At 47.7% G+C, this 20,621-nt stretch overlaps 1 protein-coding gene across 2 annotated transcripts in view; it reads left to right on the forward strand.

The window, feature by feature from the left end:
* The window catches only part of GNPAT (glyceronephosphate O-acyltransferase), a 35,764-nt gene extending 16,324 nt beyond the window's left edge, over positions 1 to 19,440 (forward strand). For both annotated transcript variants that reach the window (XM_080822747.1, XM_080822748.1), the window contains exons 3-16: positions 1,217 to 1,393; positions 3,785 to 3,914; positions 6,606 to 6,733; positions 6,982 to 7,057; positions 7,313 to 7,464; positions 7,585 to 7,715; positions 9,378 to 9,601; positions 12,388 to 12,630; positions 14,019 to 14,098; positions 14,960 to 15,100; positions 16,215 to 16,314; positions 16,395 to 16,488; positions 17,127 to 17,188; positions 18,513 to 19,440. In XM_080822747.1, the coding sequence (XP_080678873.1) occupies positions 1,217 to 1,393; positions 3,785 to 3,914; positions 6,606 to 6,733; positions 6,982 to 7,057; positions 7,313 to 7,464; positions 7,585 to 7,715; positions 9,378 to 9,601; positions 12,388 to 12,630; positions 14,019 to 14,098; positions 14,960 to 15,100; positions 16,215 to 16,314; positions 16,395 to 16,488; positions 17,127 to 17,188; positions 18,513 to 18,556 (1,782 nt within the window). In that variant the 3' untranslated portion in view covers positions 18,557 to 19,440. The remainder of the gene's footprint in view (positions 1 to 1,216; positions 1,394 to 3,784; positions 3,915 to 6,605; positions 6,734 to 6,981; positions 7,058 to 7,312; positions 7,465 to 7,584; positions 7,716 to 9,377; positions 9,602 to 12,387; positions 12,631 to 14,018; positions 14,099 to 14,959; positions 15,101 to 16,214; positions 16,315 to 16,394; positions 16,489 to 17,126; positions 17,189 to 18,512) is intronic.
* Positions 19,441 to 20,621: the final 1,181 nt, after the last annotated feature.

Raw genomic sequence — 20,621 nt, forward strand, 5'->3', positions numbered from 1 at the left:
ACTGCAGGTCATCTACTTTATACGTCTCCAAACACGTCAAAATTGGTATAGCCACCTTCTCAACCCCGGCACCACACTGTCTTCTACAACTGCTCTCCATCCCCAATTTCAGGACGGCCCCACCATCCATTCCGTTGCCCGAAACAACCGGGTATCTCACTGCCCTTCCCCTTCCCTTCAGCACCTATTATTGCCTTTTGGGGGGCCTTTTCTGTCTCCCGCCTGAACTATCTTGATGGTTTTCCAACTGTACTCCCTTTTCCTAGGCTTGTTTCCTGAAATCCATCCTTACCACCAATCCATTGATTCCTCTGTTTCCCTGAAAAAGATAAAATTTGGAGCTAGGGAGAGGTTGATTATCCATTTGTGAAGGTACCAAGCGCCACAGAATTTAGCTTGAAATGGCTAATTTTGTGTATGTTAATTTCACCTCAATTATTTAGAAAAAAAGGAGCTATTTCTCCACCGCATATAATTTAGGTAACTGGGACTCCAGCATCCTACCCTCTCATCTTCCGGGCCACATCCTGGAACATTCTCCTCTGCGAAGGATAAATACAGTTTATCACATAGACGCCGTTCTTTTTCAACGTGCTCGCTTAAGGGGTCAAATTGGAGTTCCCTGAGGACAGAAGCTGCCTTACTTATCCCCGTCCCCAGGCCTAGCACACAGCCGACATTTTGTTCTCTTTAGAAAAAGATGTGGTACCCTTCGGAGTAAAGAGAGTTCCAGTGTGAGGGCATTGGCTTCACTAGTTACGTGGATACTTTGGAAAGGTTTGTCCCAGTGACCTGTATATCTGATACAATCTGAATGGTTACTTCAACCTGATCTTCTATTTTACTTTGTGTATTACCTTGTATATTACCTTGTGGTAGCAAGGAGCAGGTCTATGAGCGGCAGCAGTCCGCTAAAAGCACCCTGGTTCATGGGCAACAGCTTACTTCAGAGAATTTGGCTGTCAGCTTATTAACAAATCAGATGGAAAGGTGAGACGCTCTCCTAGAGAGCCTGTTCTCTTTGAATTACCATCTTTGAAGTTGTCTAAATAGGATCATTTATCTACTCGAGTTATGTTGGAAAGTAAATTATGTCAGTTGAAATGAAAGCAAATGTAGCATTTTTGAGCTATTTGGAACTAGTCGTAGCGGTTTGAGTGAACACGAGTTTTGGCTTTTCTTCAAAGACACATCCCTGCTTTCCCTTTCTTTCTAGCTTTCCAAGGAATCCCTTCAATCCGTCGATGTCCTCCAAGAGGAAGTTTGTGAGATTTTGGATGAGATGAGCCACAAACTGCGCCTGGGAGCCATCCGGTTTTTTGCCTTTGCCCTGAGCAAAATATTTAAACAAATTTTCTCAAAAGTGTGTGTAAATGAAGAAGGTATTCAGAAAGTGAGTATTGCTTGTTTAAAAAGAAACCTCTTCCCCCTCACGATTTAGTCGACTTCAAGACCTCTCACATTGCACGAAACGAGCAGGCCCTCACCAGCAGGCTTCCAGGCTGGGTGGAGGAGGCTTTGCTTCTCTGGAGGGTGGTACTTGTTCACTTTCAGACCTACAGACTTCAAACTAACTCACTTGGTCCAGTAAGACTTCCAGACTAACCTCATGTCAGGTGTCTGCAAAGCTACAGAAGTAATACCAAGAATTTCTGTATGTGACCCACCTGGATCCCCTTACAGCATTTCCTTTATCCTCTCCTCAGTACTCTGCTGTGTTTTTCCCATAAACAAAGACATTCCCTTATGGTGCAGTTATCAAAATAAGCAAACTGACATTGATACAACACTAATACACAGTATTATACAGCACTGATACAACACTAATACACAACAGTACAGCCCGCATTCGTATCTCATGGATCACCAGTTGTATCTTGTATAGCGAAAGAAATCCTACATGGGATTAACATTCAGCTTCTGTACCTCTTTTGACTCTTTTGATGTAGAATAATTCCTTAGTCTTTCTGTTTCGTATTATTTTAGGAAAAAAAAACCAGACGAGTTATTTTGTAGCATGTCTTGATTTGGATTTGAGTGATGTTTTCTCAGGATTAGACTCACTCTGTAGGGCTTGGGGAGGAGACAACATTGTATCCTTCTCAGCGCAACAGATTAAGGAGTGCGGTGGAGTGCGGTGGCTGCCTGTCCCTTTACTGGTAGTGTTCACTTTCGTCATCTGGTATCAGCCGGGTTTCTCCGCTGTGAAGTTCCCCTGTTTCCCTTGGCAATGAATAAGAATCACGTGAAGAGAGACTCTAAGGATGGTGAGGGGTCCTGGTTTCCAGCAGAGTCTCCACCACAGGTTTCACACTGATGATTTTTCCTGAACCAGTTATTAGTCTAATGATTGCCAAATGGCGATTTTTCTAATTCCATCACTCAGGAGTGATTTAACAGACATGGTGTAGTTTTTTTTCTTCTGGAAAGAAGAGCTTTTCCTATTTTCATTCATTTATGATTTTTAATGTTGTTTTGCCTCTTATTAAGAAGCTCTTACCTCCATGCTTCCATATGTCTTTTAATGTTTTATTCAGTCATTTACTTTCATGTATTTCTTGTTTTCCCCTCTAATGACTATTCCGTAGTTTGCTGAGTTACTCTCTGGCTCTCTCTCAAAGAATGTTTGGGGGGCGCCTGGCTGGCTCAGTCGGATGAGCATCCAACTCTTGGTTTCGACTGGGGTCGTGACCTCATGGGTCACGAGACCGAGCCCTGCGTCTCTGTGCTCGGCAGGGAGTCCGCCTGGGATTTTCCCCTTCTGCGCCCCACCACACGTGCTCGTGCGCTCTCTCACTCTCTCAAAGAAATAAATAAATCTTTAAAAAAAAAAAAAAAAGGTGTTTGATACAACCATCCAGAGAATGTTGACTGGCCATGTCTTCCTAACTGATCACACATGACCTTGCCTTGGTGAATTTTATTTAGATTTTTAAAAAACACATAACACACTGATCGCAGTGAATATTTTTGAGGCTTAGAGCCTATGGAATATATCTGGAAGCTCAAATTCCTTCTAACTAAGGGCACCCATTCTTCCTGGTGGAAAGTCCAGTATATAAATAGAGAAATACCATACTGCTCATTTCTCCTACCAATGCAGATTTGTTTTTATTAATCTACCTGAGAGACACTTTGTTCTCTCTTCCTGCATTCAACCGGTCTAGTACATTGTGTAACAGCTGACTTTTTTTTTTTTTAAAGATTTTATTTATTTATTTGACAGAGAGAGAGATCACAAGTAGGCAGAGAGGCAGGCAGAGAGAGAGGAGGAAGCAGGCTCCCCGCTGAGCAGAGAGCCCGATGCGGGGCTCGATCCCAGGACCCTGAGATCATGACCTGAGCCGAAGGCAGAGGCTTAACCCACTGAGCCACCCAGGCGCCCCAACAGCTGACTTTTTAATTCAGACTCACTTCAGTTCCACTCGCGGCTTGGCCATTGATGAGATGCGTGACCATGTCACAAATGGGGAACCTAATGCTTAGGCCTTATTTACAAATATGTGATATTAAACAGTGCATGTAAAATGCTTAATATGGTGGCCTACTAATATGTTAGTGATCATCTCTATTATGATGATCTATAAAATGTACATTTTTAATGTTCTTGCATTATGCGACGTAATTTAACTAGAACTCTGACGTAAGTTTTCTGTATGTATTAGGGGGGCATCCGTAGCCTTCCCTCTGTCCATATATAGCCGCTCTTCCATTTGCTGATGTGACATGTGATTTTAATAATAGGAAAACTGAGAGTATTCAAACTGTAACCTTTCTTTTAAAGCTGCAGCGAGCCATCCAGGAGCACCCAGTCGTCCTGCTGCCCAGTCATCGAAGTTACATTGACTTTCTGATGTTGTCTTTTCTCTTATACAACTATGATTTACCGGTACCTGTCATAGCCGCGGGAATGGGTGCGTATTGTTTTTCTCCTCTTCTGCTTTCATTATTAGAGTGAAAATAGTCACCGAAATGATTTTACTGGTGACTGAGAATGAGGATGTAGATCCCCTCTCCCTTCTGCCGTCTGACCCCAGTGACCATGTCGCAAATGTAATAAATATATTATAAATATAATTATAAATATTATAATAGATAATTAATATAATATAATAGATATATTATAAATATAACCCCAGATAGTCAGGATTAGGTCTCTCTGAGCTGTGCTTCACTACAGACGGAAACAAGGACGAGTGCACACGGGGGTTTTGGTTTAGATTTGTAAATGAGATACCACTTGTATGTATGATCTGCCTTTGCTTTTTTTATTTGATAATTTATGCATGGTTATCTCTAAGGTCAGAAAATCTAATTTTCTTCTTTTACATATTTTTAATTATGGTAAAATACACAAAATATTATGTTTGCCACTGTAACCGTCTTGAAGCATATAGTTTGGTGGTATTAAGTACATTCACGCTGTGAATCCACACACGGATCTCTACCCACTTTCCATCTTACAGATCTGAAATTCTGTCCCCAGTCAGCACTGACTCCTTCTGCTGTCCCCCCGGCCGCTGGCCACCACCATTCTACTTTCTGTCCCTAGAAATTTGGCTCCTCTAGATACCACATACGAGTGGAACCTACAGGATTTGTCCTTTCATGGCTGGTTTCTCTCACTCAGCATCATCTACTCATGCTGTACCATGTTTCAGAATTTTCTTCCTAAAGGCTGAGTCCTGTTTGCCTGGACGTCCAGAGCACATGTTGTTTATCCGTTGTTCCGCCCGTGGATGCTTGGGTCGCTTCCACGTTTTGGCTATTCTGAATAGTGCTGCTATGAACATAGGTGGGCAAATGTCTGTTTGCGTCTCTGCTTTAAATTCTTCTAGGTATATACCCAGAAGTAGAATTGCTAGCTTATGTGCTGGTTTTATTTTTAATTTTCTTTTTCTTTTTTTTTTTTTTTAATTTTCTTGAGGAACACCGTACTGTCTTCCATAGTGACTGTACCATTTCATATCCCACCAATGCAGTGCCCGAGGGTCCAGTTTCTCTGCATCCAACACTTATTTTCTTGTGGTTTTTGTGTTTTGTTTTGTTTTTTTTTGTCAGAGAGAGGGAGAGAGAGAACACAAGCAGGGGGAGCGGCAGGCAGAGAGGGAGAAACAGGCTCCCTGCTCTGCAGGATTCAATCCCAGGACCTGAGATCGTGACCTCAGCCGAAGGCAGACACCAAACCGACTGAGCCACCCAGGCATCCCTGTTTCTTGTTTTGTTTTGTTTTAATCACAGTCATCCTAATGGGTAGGACGTGGTACTCAGTGTAATTTTGATTTACATTTTCCTGATGACGAGCAGTGTTGATCATCTTTTCATGTACTTGTTGGCCATTTCTGTATCTTTTTTGGAACAGTATCTATTCAAGTCCTTTGCCCATTTTTGAATTGGGTTGTTTTTGTTATTGTTGTTCTTGAGTTGTAGGAGTTCTTTATGTATTCTGGAGAATAATCCCTTACTGGATACATGATCTGCAAACATTTTTTCCCTTCTCCCATCGAATCTCTCCCAGAGTTGACTGTGCAGTCTATCAGTGGATCCTTTGATGCACAGAAGCTTTTCGTGGTGATGTAGCCCAGTTTCTTTGTCAGTGTCTTTTGTCCTCTGTGCTTTCAGGGTCCTGTCCAAGAAATCATTGCCACATTTAACATCATGAAGTTTTCTCTCTCTGTTTTCTTTGAAGCATGTTATGCTTTTAGGTCTTACATTTAGGCCTTTGATCCATTTCGAGTTAATTCTATATACAGTGTAAGATCAAGGTCTAACTTCATGTCTAACGTTATGACATTCAGCAGCGTAGGTCTATCATGGTTGGATAGTTCTGTGGTTGCAGTTTCACAGTATATTCTCATATCGGTGCTTTTATTTCTGGAGGGCTGATTCCTAAAAGCAGGGTTGCTCATGCAAACCAGTATTTATTTTCTCCCTTTGGAGGGAGCCAGAAAAGTTGGGATTCGGCATACACCTTGGTTAATAAATGCAGTCAAAGGTAAGGTAAAAATTGCCAGGGACTTAAGTACTTGAAAAGCATTTTCATCTGTACAGACATGTGAGGAAGTTCTTTGAAAGTTAGGGAAAACGGAAAAAAGGAGGGTTTTAAAACTGATGGTAGAATAAAGCATCCCAGAGTTGCTTTATTTAATCTGTGCCACTAAAAGAAGGCTGATATTTTTATCTCCTGGGTTTAAAAAAAAAAAAAAAGGAAGGTGGGAGCTGATCTGTCCAGCTGTCAAGCATGGAAGACACAGGCTGGTCTGTCGTCAAGCAGAAGCAGTAGCTAAAGAACTCGATATGGTGATGTTACCGAGCTTGTCATGTTGCTTGCCGTGGCCCCCCTCCGTCTCAGGTCAGTCGGGTTGTAAACACGGAGGCGCGTGGGGGCGCACGAAGTGGCCTCCCAGTGGGCCTGCCCACACTGTCCCTTCTCTCCCATGATTCTATTAGATACTTCTTCGGACGGATTTTCAGCTCGGGAAGTATGAGTAGTGATATCATCGTGGTGTCTTCTGCTGTTTCTTTACAGAATGTGGGTTTAGGTATTTATAGAAAGTTTCAGGATCTGCAAATACCGATGAACCCCTTCTCTGTGTTTTGTTTAGACTTCCTGGGAATGAAGATGGTCGGGGAGCTGCTGCGGATGTCGGGCGCCTTCTTCATGCGGCGCACCTTTGGTGGCAATAAACTCTACTGGGCGGTGTTCTCTGAATACGTGAAAACCATGTTGCGGGTAAAGGCAGATAATTTCCTGGTACCTTCAAGCCGCATTTCCTTTTCGCCCAGGCGTGAGCTTGCCGTAGGATCTTACTTAAATTCTTCACTCCCGAGTGGCCCACTTGGCTACTTGTGCCCCACGGTCTGTTTCAGGCTGGGGTTGGGGACAGCTTGGGGAAAGGAATCAGAAGAACCTTTTCTCACTTTGAGAGTAGGCAATGGGTTTTGTGTTTTGTTTTGTTTGTTTGTGTTTTCTCTTTAAAGAATGGTTATGCTCCTGTTGAATTTTTCCTCGAAGGGACAAGAAGTCGCTCTGCCAAGACATTGACTCCGAAATTTGGTAGGTCCTTTAGAGATCGAAAGAATACACTCCCAGGTGTGGGGTCATCATAGCTGCTAATTACAGCTTGACATTTTTTTTTTTTTTTGGCAAGATCATTTTTTTCTTCATAAGTGTAACTGTTTCTTTAAGTTGTAACTGTTTCTATGTATGGGCTGCGGATATAAAACGTACACTTCAGTATCTTCCTGTTTACAGACCCTCATTCGCTCCACGTTTCACTACATACAGAAAACCATTTCTCCCTGTTGACAGGTCTTCTGAATATTGTGATGGAACCATTTTTTAAAAGAGAAGTTTTTGATACCTACCTTGTTCCAATCAGCATCAGTTATGATAAAGTATTGGAAGAAACGCTTTACGTGTACGAGCTTCTAGGGGTTCCAAAGCCAAAAGAATCTACAACTGTACGTAAAGGATAACCAAACTTGATTTTCCTTAAATTTAGAGAAAATGCTGGTTTGTACACCAGCTCCTTTCTGAACTTACTCTTCTTTGTTCCATTCCCTCTGTGTTGTTACTATTAGGGATTGTTGAAAGCCAGGAAGATCCTCTCTGAAAATTTTGGAAATATCCATGTGTACTTTGGCGACCCGGTATCACTTCGATCTCTAGCAGCTGGGAGGATGAGTCGGAGCCCATATAATTTGGTTCCAAGGTGCAAGACCTGTGTTTTCATAACTGATGTAGAAATAAGGATGAGCATCTGGAAGTGTGGTTGGGCTTCTTGAGTTGACCCCTTCTAGGACTGAAACTTGGTTATCCAAGATCACATAGCAGGGAAGCAGAAAGCTCCAGTTAAAGAACTATGTTTGCGGGGCGCCTGGCCGCTCGGCGGGTGGAGCATGTGACTCTTGATCTTGGGGTTGTGAGTCTGAGGCCCACACTGGGTATGGAGAACTACATAAAAGGTAAAAAATTTTTTAAGGAAAGAATTATATTTGCCAATTATACAGCCGCAGAGTATGTATATCAAATACACAAAGTCAGACGGTGCTGCTCGTTCTTCTCAGGAGAACCAGTCCCCTCCTGCCTATACTGTACTCCGCTACTTAGTACCCAGCCCATTCTGTGGGCGGGACGGTGGCTGAGCACTACTGGTAGGTCAGCCAAAGTATATGGTATTTATTTTTGACCCTGGAAGGGATTACATGACAATAAGAGTGACTCCCTACCCTCAAGGTTACAGTTTTGTTTTGTTGAAGATTTTATTTATTTATTTATTTGGGAGGGAGAGAGAGAGAGAGACTGTGGGAAGATGGGGGAGGAGAGCAAAGGGAGAGGGATAAGCAGACTCCGGGGCTGAGCACAGAGCCCGACACGGGCTCGTGACCTGAGCCGAAACCAGGAGCCAGATGCTTAACCGACTGGGCCACCCAGGCAGGTTGTAGGTTCATGGGCCCAGGAATGTGGTAGGTTCTTTCAGGATGCAGGTACGGATACACACCTGGGTTTTCTTCATCTGGAGAAGCACCCTGGGGAGGTAAGGGAGACAGAACCCATCTGCTCAGCCAGGCTGCCCGTGACTACAGTATCACTCATCATGTGTCTGTCATGCCAGGGGGCCCACGGCCGCCGGCGTGCGTCACTAGCAGCTCCCTCAGCTCTGAAGCGGATGTCAGCTTAGCTTCCCCTCTCTAGCTCTCAGATTGGCTCGGCCAGGTGTTCTCTAGGACCGGGCGCCCTCATGGGTCCTAGCTTTCACGCGAAGCCACCTTACCGTGGCGCTGCTTTAGGTCCTGCACCTATCCTGCTTCATCCCGCGCTGTCCAGGCTCCGGAGAGCATCTGATTCCAAGGTTGCTGACACGCGCCTGAGGAACCTGTCAGGCGAGGATCGTGGCAGCACGCGGCAGGCGACCTTGAGCTTTTCAGAAGGGCAGCGCGCCCGCCAGGCAAACTGGATGGCCTGTGCAGTGCAGACATGAGCGGTCACATGTTCCCTGGCACGCGTGTTCTGGGAGACAGGTGTTCAGAGCACAGAGGATTCCAGAAGGACCCTGTCGTTCGGTCTAGTGGCGGAGGCCTCCGTTCTCACAGGGGAGTTGATGGGTCCGTTTGTAGAGCAGCAGCAGTTGTGGGTTTTGTGGGTTGTTTTTTTTTTTTTGCCTGGAACCCGAAAGAATAGGACTCTGTCCCCTTGGACAGGCTACACTGTAGTGAAGTCAGGGTGTCGTCTCGCAGCGTGACCTGAGAGACTTTGGTTGGCGGAAAGTCGGAGAAGCCTTCCCAAGGGTCTGTCTCCCCCGCCTCCCCTGCCACTCGCACCAGCGCAGGCCGCAGAGCGGTGACTCGGTCTTCGGTCTTCGCTGTTCTCGTAGGTATATTCCTCAGAAGCAGCCGGAGGACGTGCACGCCTTCGTCACGGAAGTGGCCTATAAGATGCAGCTGCTGCAGATCCAGAACCTGGTCCTGAGCCCCTGGGCCCTAACGGCCGCCGTTCTGCTCCAGCACCGGCCGGCCATGGACTTCGACGCCCTGGTGGAGAAGACTTTGTGGCTCAAAGGCTTAACCCAGGCCTTCGGGGGCTTCCTCACTTGGCCCGGTACGTATGTGGGATGCTTGTCCTGAGAGTGCTCGCCTTTTATTTCTTACTCTAGAAGAATCCTTGCCCAAGCATGAAAAAGCCTATACAGGACACGGAGCAAAGCTTTGCTCCAAGAGAAAGAAAATTTTCCTTGTTTGTATCACTCTGGGACATTGTGCAGCACAGTGATCCCTCGAGAATGAATAGTGGTTCACACGCCGTGTCCTCCCGGAGACTCAGTACCTGGAGAACACCGTCTCCTCGGCACCCAGCGGCCCGGACAGTAAGTGGATCTTCTCGTCCTCCACGCACTCCTCCCTCCACGCCACCTCTTTATTTTCATTTTTTCTAAATTTTTGTTGCCGAAACACGGTCGGCATAGCATGTCCTGCTTGTTTCTGGTGTGCAGCGCTGGTGTGACAGTTCCGTGCACGACTCCGTGCTCGCCACGGCCGGGCTGGTACGCCCTCCTTTTAAACCTTCTTATATTCGCAACCCGTTTGCCTCACTGCATCCTAAGGACTAAAGGGCCAGTCGTGTAGAACTTTATACGGTTCTCTGAAAACAGCAGCTTTGTAAAAGCCTCATTAGAGTTATAAATACTGTGCTGGGAGTTTGGGAGGTTATATGACAAGGGTTAGCTTTAGTCCCGGTTTCAATCTCTCTGGGTTAAAATTGCAGAGACCGCCGCCATCAGAAGTGGGGTTCATTTATACGCAGCTCCCTGCTGTCCACTCATTAAACCTCTTGAGTCTGGTCGGTGCTGGGAACGGCCAGGAATACAAAGGGGACAAGCTGCAGCCCCTGTGAGGTTCTCCTGGCTTGTGGAAGTCAGGGCTGGGTGATCTAGAGACAAGGTCCAGTGAAGTAAACAGAGAGAGCTACGGATGGGGGCGCCTGGGCGGCTCAGTCGGTTAAGCGTCTGCCTTTGGCTCAGGTCGTGATCTCAGGGCCTTCTCCCTCTCCCTCTGCTGCTCCCCCTACTCATGTGCACTCTCTCTCTCCCTCTCTCTCTCAAATAAATAAGAAAATACTAAAAAAAAAAAAAAAAAGCTACGGACAGACCACAGAGGGTTGCTGAGAATACTGTGTAGGGAAGGGTCCCCGCTCTGGGACGGTTTCGTAGAAGTGACTTTTGATGTCAGGTTTCATCTTGTTGGAAAAGTAGGAGCCATTCAGGAAGACCAGTGGGTGAGGGATTGCTAAGATGGGGCAGATTTTAAGCAGGGAAGCATGACTGCAAACAGCGACAGCAAACAGCCCATGTCAGCTTTAAAGGTGGGCCACGGTGTTGGGGGCGGGGACGGGAGGCCGCTCAGCCGTGGTGAGAAGGGCAGGAGCCTGCCCCGGCTGGGGAGGAGCTACGAGATGTTTAGGCAGAACTGCTCACAGAAGGGACATCAAACTGGACGGCGGTCACCCGTGGGGAAATGAAGATGAATCAGACACGTGTCCCAGTATTTTCATGGTCTCCTGGGGGTGTGATTCAGGTGGAAGGTCCTGGAAAAGAACAGGTAAAGTGCCAACTCCTGCAGGCCCGGGAGCCTGTGAGAACACGAGCGCCTCCTTCCAAGCGCTTCGCTCTTGCAAGGTGGGGTCGATGCGCGGCCAGTCCACGGCTGAGAGTCTCTGTTGAGCAGCTAAAATAACTCCAGCTACCATGTGGGTATTAAGTAGCAGTCATGGAGAGTGATTCGGCCCATTTCCTAATTCAGTTCCTTTTTTCTTCTTACTTCACTCACCTCTCCTGCGTTCTCATGGCTGGAGCTCTTTACCGTATTCTGTTGTCCTGGCATACCACTCCGTGCTCTGTGATGTGTATAACAGTATCATAGGTTGTATCGTTACCTCGAGCAAGCTGGCCCAAGGCCTGTGAGCCCAGAAGGAAAACCACACCCCTCGGTCGACCTCGTTGGCCAGCTGGAGCAGTGTCTCTATGGTTACGTAGCCCGGCAGCCAGCTCTGTGGCCCAGGGTAACAGGAAAATGATCTCCCTTGCCAAGAAGGCTGACTGTCACGATGTCTCCAGTGTGCTTCGGTAGTTCTAACTCCTTGGCTATCTCCAGGCTAGTGAAGTGTCAGTGGAGTGAGTTACCAGAATCTGAAATGGGCCCCGTCGTTTCGTTTTCTCCGATGTGGGAAAACCAGAAGATCTCCTCAGCATCCCTCATGCTCAGGGACGCCTGGTGCTAGGGGAGCGCCTCTTGGGTTGCCCTTTGGTTCACCAGCAAAGTTGCAAAGCAATATTCTTGCAGTCTTGGAATTAATTGGTCTAAGCAGGGAGTGTGTGTGTGAGCGAATGAAGCACATTCTAACCGTGAACCTTCTGGTACGTGATTTTTTTGTCCTGTAACTTGCTATTACAGTCCTTGGGATACACTCGGTTCCTGAGGAAGTGTTGGTTTTCAGAGCGGGAGTCGATACGTATTTCAGAAGGGCTGACAGATTGGGGGTAGATAAGAAGGCGTGTTAAATGTCCTGAGAGAGACAGTTGTGGTACGTTCATAGTCTCTCTCACAGGGCGCCCGGCTGGCTCCATTGGAAGAACATGTGACTCTTGATCTCAGGGTCATCAGTTTGCGCCCCACACTGGGCACAGAGATTAATTAAAAAAAAAAAAACAAAAGAAAAAACAAGAAAAAAAATGTGGTTTTCCTATAGGGTCTTATTACTTCGATTGGTAGAGCCCAGGGCTCGAACCTGGCACTTGAAAGTGAATCTGCCAGGCCACTAGCATTGCTGGACACCCAGCAGAGACCCGTCCCATCTCGCCGCCCGCCTGAATGACTTGTCTCTGTGTGTAGATAATGAGCCTGCTGAGGAAGTTATCCAGTCCAACATTCTCCTGCATTCCAACATCGCTAGCCTCGTCAAAGACCAGGTGGTTCTGAATATGGACTCCGGAGACTCCGAAGTGGTCGATGGACTTATTTTCCAGCACATCACCCTCCTCATGTGCTCGGCCTACAGGAACCAGTTGCTCAACATTTTCGTCCGCCCTTCCTTAGTAGCTATGGCACTGCAGATGACCCCCGGGTTCCGGAAAGGTAACTCGTGGGAATGGGGTCTTGGACTTTGGAAGAGACCCGGCCATCTGGTTCCACATAGGGAGCAACATTTGAAGCCTTACAGTGCTCAGCCACACGTGTGCACCCTAGACAGCAGCAAAAGTGGGGCCTGTACACTCAGAAGTAGTTAGGTTTGTGCCCCCAGCGCATGGCCCTCTGCTTCAAATTTGGGAATGGAAAGGGACTGAAGAAATTAACCTAGACCCCTCCTTTTATAAATACGGAAAGCGAGGCCTAGCGAGTTACGTAATTCCCTGAGCACGGGTGTGAGATTAGAGCACAGCTCTCCGTCTCCAGGCCTGAGGCCCTTTCTCCCTCATCTGACAGAAGGTGGGGGGGTGGGGAAACAGTCCAGCAGTGCAGGAGTGCCATGTGGATACGCAGGCGTGTTCTAGTGGCACTGAGGAGCGGAACCATGAATAACACCCTTCTGTTCCCAGGAACCTGTCGTCAAGGTCCAGGGTGTTCTACCCAGGCTCCCCTGGAGTTACTGGAGGGTGAGCCCCACCTTTCGACTGGTGCAGAGTGTGGGTCAGATGCTGATGTCCTCATTTTTGTTTTTCAACGCTCCATAGGTCATTCTAAGGAAGAGTCAGACTTTGACCTTTAGCCTTGGAAGGAGCCTCAGGTCCTGTGTCCATGCCCTCATTTGTGAATGAGGAAACGGGCCAGAGAAGTCAGCTTAGTTCAAGGCACGGAAAACTTAAATCTTGGTCTTAGTTCTGAGGTTTCTTACATCGGAGTTCGTTCACAGCTATGGGGATGGTACCTGCATGGTCTTCTAGAGTGTTGGGACCACCCTGAACTTGGAGACAGCACTTCGTGTCCACATGTCTGCATATTCTTCTAATGAGAACGTTCATAGCATGTGTCAGAAAGATGAAGAAACCTCTGTTATTCATTAACTAATGGGCAGGGGAGACCTATGTTTCTGGAGAATGAGACAGTATTTTCTGTTAGGTGCTGGCGTATTCTAGTGCTAAAGATATGGGAAAGACAACAGGAAATAGGACTAGAGAAGGGATCGAAGTAATTCATTCCTTTCCTTCTCTACTCGGGAGCCATGGGCAGGGGAACGTGAAGCACCCTAGCTTCTAAGAAATGTAGCCTCTCACACGTCAGCACACTGATCTGGGTAGAGGCCTGGCTGTGACTCAGGTCCAGCTCTCGGCACTGCTACACTGTAGTGCACTCTGTAGGTAAAACTGGGATTGGCTGTATAATTTCCTTTGGGGGCCTGCATTCTCGTCCTTGGCATTGAATAATATGCCTTTGGAGTGGTACACTTTGGAGAATTGTAGACTTCTTGGTACTTCCTGAAAGTTTAAAACCAGTATTGTAATTGGATGTAATTTATTTATTTCCAGAGGATGTCTACAGTTGCTTTCACTTCCTGCTCAGTGTTTTTTCAGATGAGTTCATCTTCCTTCCAGGAAACGCACTAAAGGTAAATCTTTACAGCCAAAGAGCACAAGTGTGTTCACAGTGTGAGTTCTGGAAGTGGTAGGCTTGGATTCACACGTGTGACTTCCCTGTCCCCAAGGCTGTACGCAGCAGAAAAAACAAAACTCTTGGACAGTCACATTTCGATGAGCTCTGTTTTGATTCTTAGTCAAGGATAATCAGTAACGTAGGGATTATTTGGTGAAAAGAAAATCTTAAACCTTAAACCTTGAGTGCAGCCACTGTAAGTAAGTCAACACTGTTTTGTTAAAAAAAATTATCAGCCGGTACACATTTTCCTGTTAACGACTTGTTGCAACGTATGGGGCCCTTTGCTTTGAGGTTAGAGAGCAGTGGTCTTGCCTGACGGTATAGACAGCTCGTGAGGGATCGGACCCTCAGAGCTGGACCTCAGGTGTGCTAGGGCGGGGGATATACCAGGATAGACAGAAGGTGGTCAGGTTTCTGTACACTGTGCCGAGGAGCCCAGATTTTACTCCGTTGAGAAGGAGGTCAGCAGTTTTTTGAGCATAAGCATAATTCCACATATCTTTAGGACTGGCTATATGCTCTATTTAAATTTAAGGAATGTGGCTGTGCAGAGTGAGAAAAAGCCATCACCCAGGTCATGGTTTCTAAGGCTCCTGAATCTCTTGTGTGTCTGGTGTGTTTGGGGTTCAGCATTTTGAGTGTTCGAACACATGCTTCTCTGGCTGTTACCTAATAAGTAGAACCTTTTGGACGGGTTGTGGAATTAGCTGGTGTTCTCTAGTTCTGAGGACCCATGGCTGCGTTTACTGAGACCAGCAGAGTCCCTGTTAACCTAAATTAGTGGATGCTCCCTTCTTCTCCCCTCCCTTCCCAGGACTTTGAAGAAGGCTGTTACCTCCTCTGTAAAAACGAGACGATACAAGTGACGACAAGAGACATCCTAGTTACAGAGAAAGGAAATACCGTGTTAGAATTTTTAATAGGTCTCTTTAAACCTTTTGTGGAATGTTATCAGGTATGTATCTCTTTTGCAAGTTCTCCTTCATTCCCCGTATCCAGTATAACTAAGACCCCACCCTGTGCTTGCTTCCTTCTGGTCCGGAGGGCAGGTGCCTTCCCCAGGTGAATGGTGGAACTAGAGAGATTGCTCAGCAGGTTGGAAGAGTCACCAGTCAGGTGAAGACCTTGCTCCCCTAAAGGGGTCCCTTACAGACCCCAGAGTGTAACAGCTTCAGGATGCCCAGAACCACACCTAGACCCGAGTGCCATCATACTGTACCTTCGAGGCTTTTCTCGTAGCTCGGTGTTTGCTACATTGCAGGCACTCAGTCAACGCGAGACTGGAATGATTCATCATGTCAGTGATGGTATCACTAAAGGCTAGTGGAAGGGGAAGTAAAGATTCAAGGGCAAGTGTCCAGAAGAGCTTGTCAGAGCTCGAAGGGGTGGTTAAACGGAGGAGGGTGGCAGAGAGGCCGGGCAGGAATGGGGCCAGGATTCCAAGGGCAAGGGGAGGTTGCAGCGGAGCCCCTCACAGGGGCCGGATGTATTCGCCAGAAGCGGACCCTGGCTCTGAGCTCTGAGTGCTCCGCGCTGGTCAGCGGCCCCCGGGACCGACATCCTGGCAGGGGGGTGCTCTGACCCGCGACAGAGCGAGCCCCTGCGCCAAGTCCCGCACTGAGCGGGCAGCTGAGAAATGCTCCTTCTGCCCGTAAGCACCTGTTTGCGGTATAAGTCATCGAGCATCTGGGGGCCTGACAGGCTCGTAGGTGTTTTTAGGGAAAAAGCAGTTACACAGAATCCGGCCGCTTTCTTCCTAAGCAGCGTCAGACCTGTTCAGCCGGTGGTAATTCACTCAACTCGCAACCATTCGAGTGAGGAAGTGTATTTTAAGCAATGTCAGTACTAGTTCACACTCTTGTTTTCCAACGGTAAGCAGTGATACCCGCTCCAGAGCGACCTCCTAAGAATTCCGTAGCTTCTCTGTGCTGCAGCCTTGGCGAGCCTTCATTCTGCTGCGACGCGACGCAACTTCCTGTCCTGGGGGCCACGGCGCGGCCGTCGCCCGTGCAGGCCGATTGGCTGCCTTTTTCTCTTTCATTTCCCCTCACCCTTTCTGTTAAAATCAGATAATTTGCAAATACCTCCTGAATGAAGAGGAAGACTGCTTCACTGAGAAACAGTACTTGGCGGGAGTTCGAAAGTTCACGGGTCAGCTTCTGGATCGAGGTTAGTCACACCGCCGTGCGTGGCGACTTCTTGCAGTTGAGAACAAAAGGGCCCACTGACTCTTCCTCCCTGTGTCGCAGGCGCCTCGCAGTGTTACGATGTCTTGTCCTGCGACGTGCAGAAAAATGCCTTAGCAGCTTTTGTGAGGCTAGGTGTGGTGGAGAAGAAGAAAGTGTAAGTACCGCACACGGGGCTGGGCAGCGGTGGCCGCCAACGGCCGCTGGGCACGGAATGCAGAGCGAGTCCTCGAAACAGGATATCCTGCTTCCCTCCCCTGCCTCCCGATGAGTTATGTCAGTATGAGTTACTGTGCAAGTTTTGTGTAGTTATGAATGAAGACGGTATTGAAGCAAAGAAAGAAAGAATTTTAGGCCAGCATTTTGGCCTTGACCTAATATTGAAATGTGTAGATGAATTATAAGATTTTGGGGGAGTGTAGTAGAGAGAGAGAGAGAGAGAGAGTGTGTGTGTGTGTGTGTGTGTGCACGCACTTATATACACACACAAACATGCATGTGTAGTACAAAAAGACACACCTGTGTGTGCAGATGGTTAGCTGTTTCCTGTTCTGAGTGAGGGAATTGAAGAGTGGCCCAGCTTGAAGAGTTGGAATTGAAGAGTGGCCTCTTGCTCAGCGGGGAGCCTGCTTCTCCCTCTGCCTGCTGCTCCCCCTGCTTGTCTTCTCTCTGTGTGTCTCTGTCAAATCAATAAAATCTTAAAAAGAAAAGAAGTCTTACTATATAAGATAATAATGAATGTCGACTTCCCCCACCCAAGTTTACGTAATAAGAGCTTTTTGCTTTTCTCCCCAGAAATAGTGACACTGTATTTAATGTGAACGAACCTGCCATGACAAAATTAGAAGAAATGCTCGGTAAGTACAGTTCAGGGACCCGTGATGGGTTTTCACATTGTATTGATCACCGTCCAGTAAGACGAGAAAGTAGACTGTGGCACCGGATACTTTATCAAAATGAACAACAGAGTTTTAATACAAACAGAATTATTTATATCATCTAGGTTCTTCTCAAGGGAAATAGAGAGAAAGTGCAGAGGAAGCACAGCAGGCAGAACATGGTCGATCTTCTGCAACATAACTGTCAGTGTCTACCATAACTAATGAGGGTCAGAGATCTGGGCCCCTCACATCCCGTCTCGGTGGACATGGAGAAAATACCTCTTGTCTGAGTCCTTGGATTTATTCTCCTCCTCTCTACTGAGGGATCCCTTCTTTCCCTCGCAAAGGGTTGGGATCAGTGTTCACAGCATATAGACTTCCTGAACTCAGAATTGGAGCTGATAGCGTATCGTTAGGAGGGTAATCTGACCCTTACTCTTCTCCAGACGCCGTCAGCTTGTCAATAGGTAGTTCAGCCCAGAAAGGCAGGGTCATTTGTTTGCAGTAGGAAGAGAGTCAAGAGTGTGGATGTAAGGAAAGAGATCGAAGAGGTCAGAGGAAGTAGCGAACATTTCTCTTAGGAATGATGGGGTAGTTTCGGAACGGGAGGTGTCAGTATTTGAAAAAAAAAAAAATACTATCTGCTGGTTGTATTGAATAAGCACGACATTGTTGAATGGATATTCTTGTAAGTAGTATTCTTGTACCTAATCCTAATCCAGTACGTTTGTCAGGCCTGCGTGGAAGAGCTTCAGGTCGACGTCCGGTGGGACAAGGGGAAAACGTGTGGTGAAGCAGAGTGGCCGAGAAAAAGGGTAGAAGGCAGAGGAGTGGTTGACATCAGTGGGGAAGATGGACATGCTAGTTTCTTGTTGAAGAAAATATGAAGGTTGAAATCTCCATCTTCTGTTTATATTATGTCTGAAATCTGAGACTATGTACCCTTGAAACTCGATTTTGAGTTTGGTAAGAGGAGCATCTAGCTTTGAAACAATCTCCAAAGCCCTCATTCTGTGAGGATAACGGAATTGATTTCTTAATCACAGGTGGCAAATATGACATGGGTATGAATGTGCTAGAACATACTGGAACGAAAGTCCCGAAGGCAAACTGTGTTCTGATTCTGGCTCTGCCCCTGGCTGTAGGGCCATGGGTGGGGGCCGGGGCTGCTTCCCCCCCGCAGAGGGGCGGGTGTTCTCCTCGGTGCTCGGTCAGCCTCTGAAACCACGAGGCTTAAACAGCTTGATGAGGAAGGGCAAACTCAAGGTCATTTCATGGGCTTTTTTTTTTTTCCCCTCAGGTTGTAAGACACCAGTAGGAAAGCCAGTGACTGCAAAACTTTAATATTGCCAAACAGTTACAGGAAATTTGGTCGCATAATTGCTGTCATCCAAGGACTCACTCCAGCAAGCAGGGGCATGAAGGAAGAGAGCCATCTGCTCGTGCTTCTTAGGACAGCCACGGGCTCAGCGGAGAGGAAGAGGTGACCGGTAGAGCCATCCGTGTAATGCTCTCCACGACACTTAAAAAGGCTTTCGTGTCCAACTCTGTGTGTGTTTTAAAATAAAATAGCCTTTGGAAACATGTTTGGAAAAACAAATCCCAGTCCTATTTCACTAACACTTTTCAGCTTATCATCACGTGTATTAAACTTGTTATGCCGACTTGTGAATTAGAGCGTGACACGGACACCGCCGGCGCGGCTGTCAGGAGGAAACCACCCGGAAGGGCACAGCTCCGTTTCTCGTGGCTGCCCTCCCGTGCTGTGGCCTCAGTCCAGGCCAGGTTGGGCAGAGCCGTGTAATCACGTCGCTAGCTTCCGTAAAAGTTTGCCACCCAAGGGCCTAATCACTAAAAGTGCTTTAGAGGAAGTACGGGCAACGAAGAGAAGTTAGTGGTGTAGCAGGAATAGGCTTAAGGAAAAAAAAAATGGGCCTAAGAATTTAGGAGAAGAGGGAGCATCTGGCTGGCTCAGTCAGTAGAGCGTGTGCCTCTGGATCTTGCTGTCGTGAATTCAAGCCCCATGTTGGGTGCAGAGATTGCTTAAACTGTCGGGCGCCTGGGCGGCTCAGTCGTTAAGCGTCTGCCTCGGGCTCAGGTCATGATCCCAGGGTCCTGGGATCGAGCCCCGCATCGGGCTCCCTGCTCGGCGGGGAGTCTGCTTGTCCTTCTCCTCTGCCCTTCCCCCTGCTTGTGCCCGCTCGCCTGCTCTCTCAAATAATCTTTTTAAAAAATGAAAATAAAAAGTAAACTTTAAAAAAATTTCAGAAAAGTTTGAAATAAGATGGGTGAATACCAAGCACTGTGACAGACAGCCACCTCTGGGAGTGACATTGAAGTCGAGCACTAAGGTGAGTCGGTGCGAGCCCTCGAAGTGTGGGAGTAGGGGTCCGGGGGCGAGGTGTGCAGAGAGAAGAGAGATCAGAGTGTCCCGGGGCTGCTTCTGGAGCACCTGAAAGACCAGCGTGGCCGACACGGGAAAGGCAGGGGTAGTAGTCGGCTTGGGCTGCCGGGATGAGCTACCCGATGGGAGGGGGGTGACCTACACAGCAGAAGTTTCTTTTCCTCCCAGTTTCCGAGGCTACAAGTCCCCAGATCAAGGTGCCAGCGAGGTGGGGTTCCTTCTCAGGCCTCTCTCTGGGCTCACGGGGGGCCCCATCTTGCTCGCGCTCCCACGGCACCGCCGGCCTCACAACTCGGCGCCGTCCCAGCTACTCCCCAGAGGCTCCATCTCCGCAGTGATGTGGGGGCGGGGTGGTTAGGGCTTCAAGATCAGAATTTGGGGGGCCTCAAGTCAGTCCGTAGCAACAGGGTCAACACAGATGAGGGCTTGGGGACTCGTCGTAAAACATTGGAACGGGAATATAAGTGCCTTGGAAAACATTGCGGAGTTTCGGCGTGTGGCGCCAGGGCTGGCAGTGTCCAGAGCCCTGGAATGCGCACTGGTTTTGCACAGGCCAGGCTGTCTCTGCTGTCCACACAGATCGCGGAAAGCCTCCGGGCCAGTCCGTGCGCCAGCATCAGGGATGTCCTCTGTGACGCTCTGCTTGTTTGGGAAGTCGGAGATTCATGTGTGTCGATACTAAGGAGGAGGCAATTAAGCAATGTTCCCTGGCAAAGGATTTCATGGCACGCCGGCTAGACGGGCAGGGGCACCCAGCTGCCGCCGCCCAGGGAGAGAGTGTGAGTCCAGACAGCTGAGAGCCTGGGAGCCGGGCCGATCGTTGCTGACCAAGTGCACCTTAGACAGAATCCCCATTCACCCAGCTCTGGTTATTTGGTTTTCTCCGTGATGGTCGTACTATGCATGTAAGGATTGAAGGCGGGATAAGATGACTTGTTTACACTGAACACATTTCAGGTCTGGGGGGCAAATCCTGGAGCTCTGGGAGCCTGCCCCCATCAGCTT

This window comes from Martes martes (assembly GCF_963455335.1).
Source record: "Martes martes genome assembly, chromosome: 14".
In the NCBI taxonomy this organism is placed as follows: Eukaryota; Metazoa; Chordata; class Mammalia; order Carnivora; family Mustelidae; genus Martes; species Martes martes.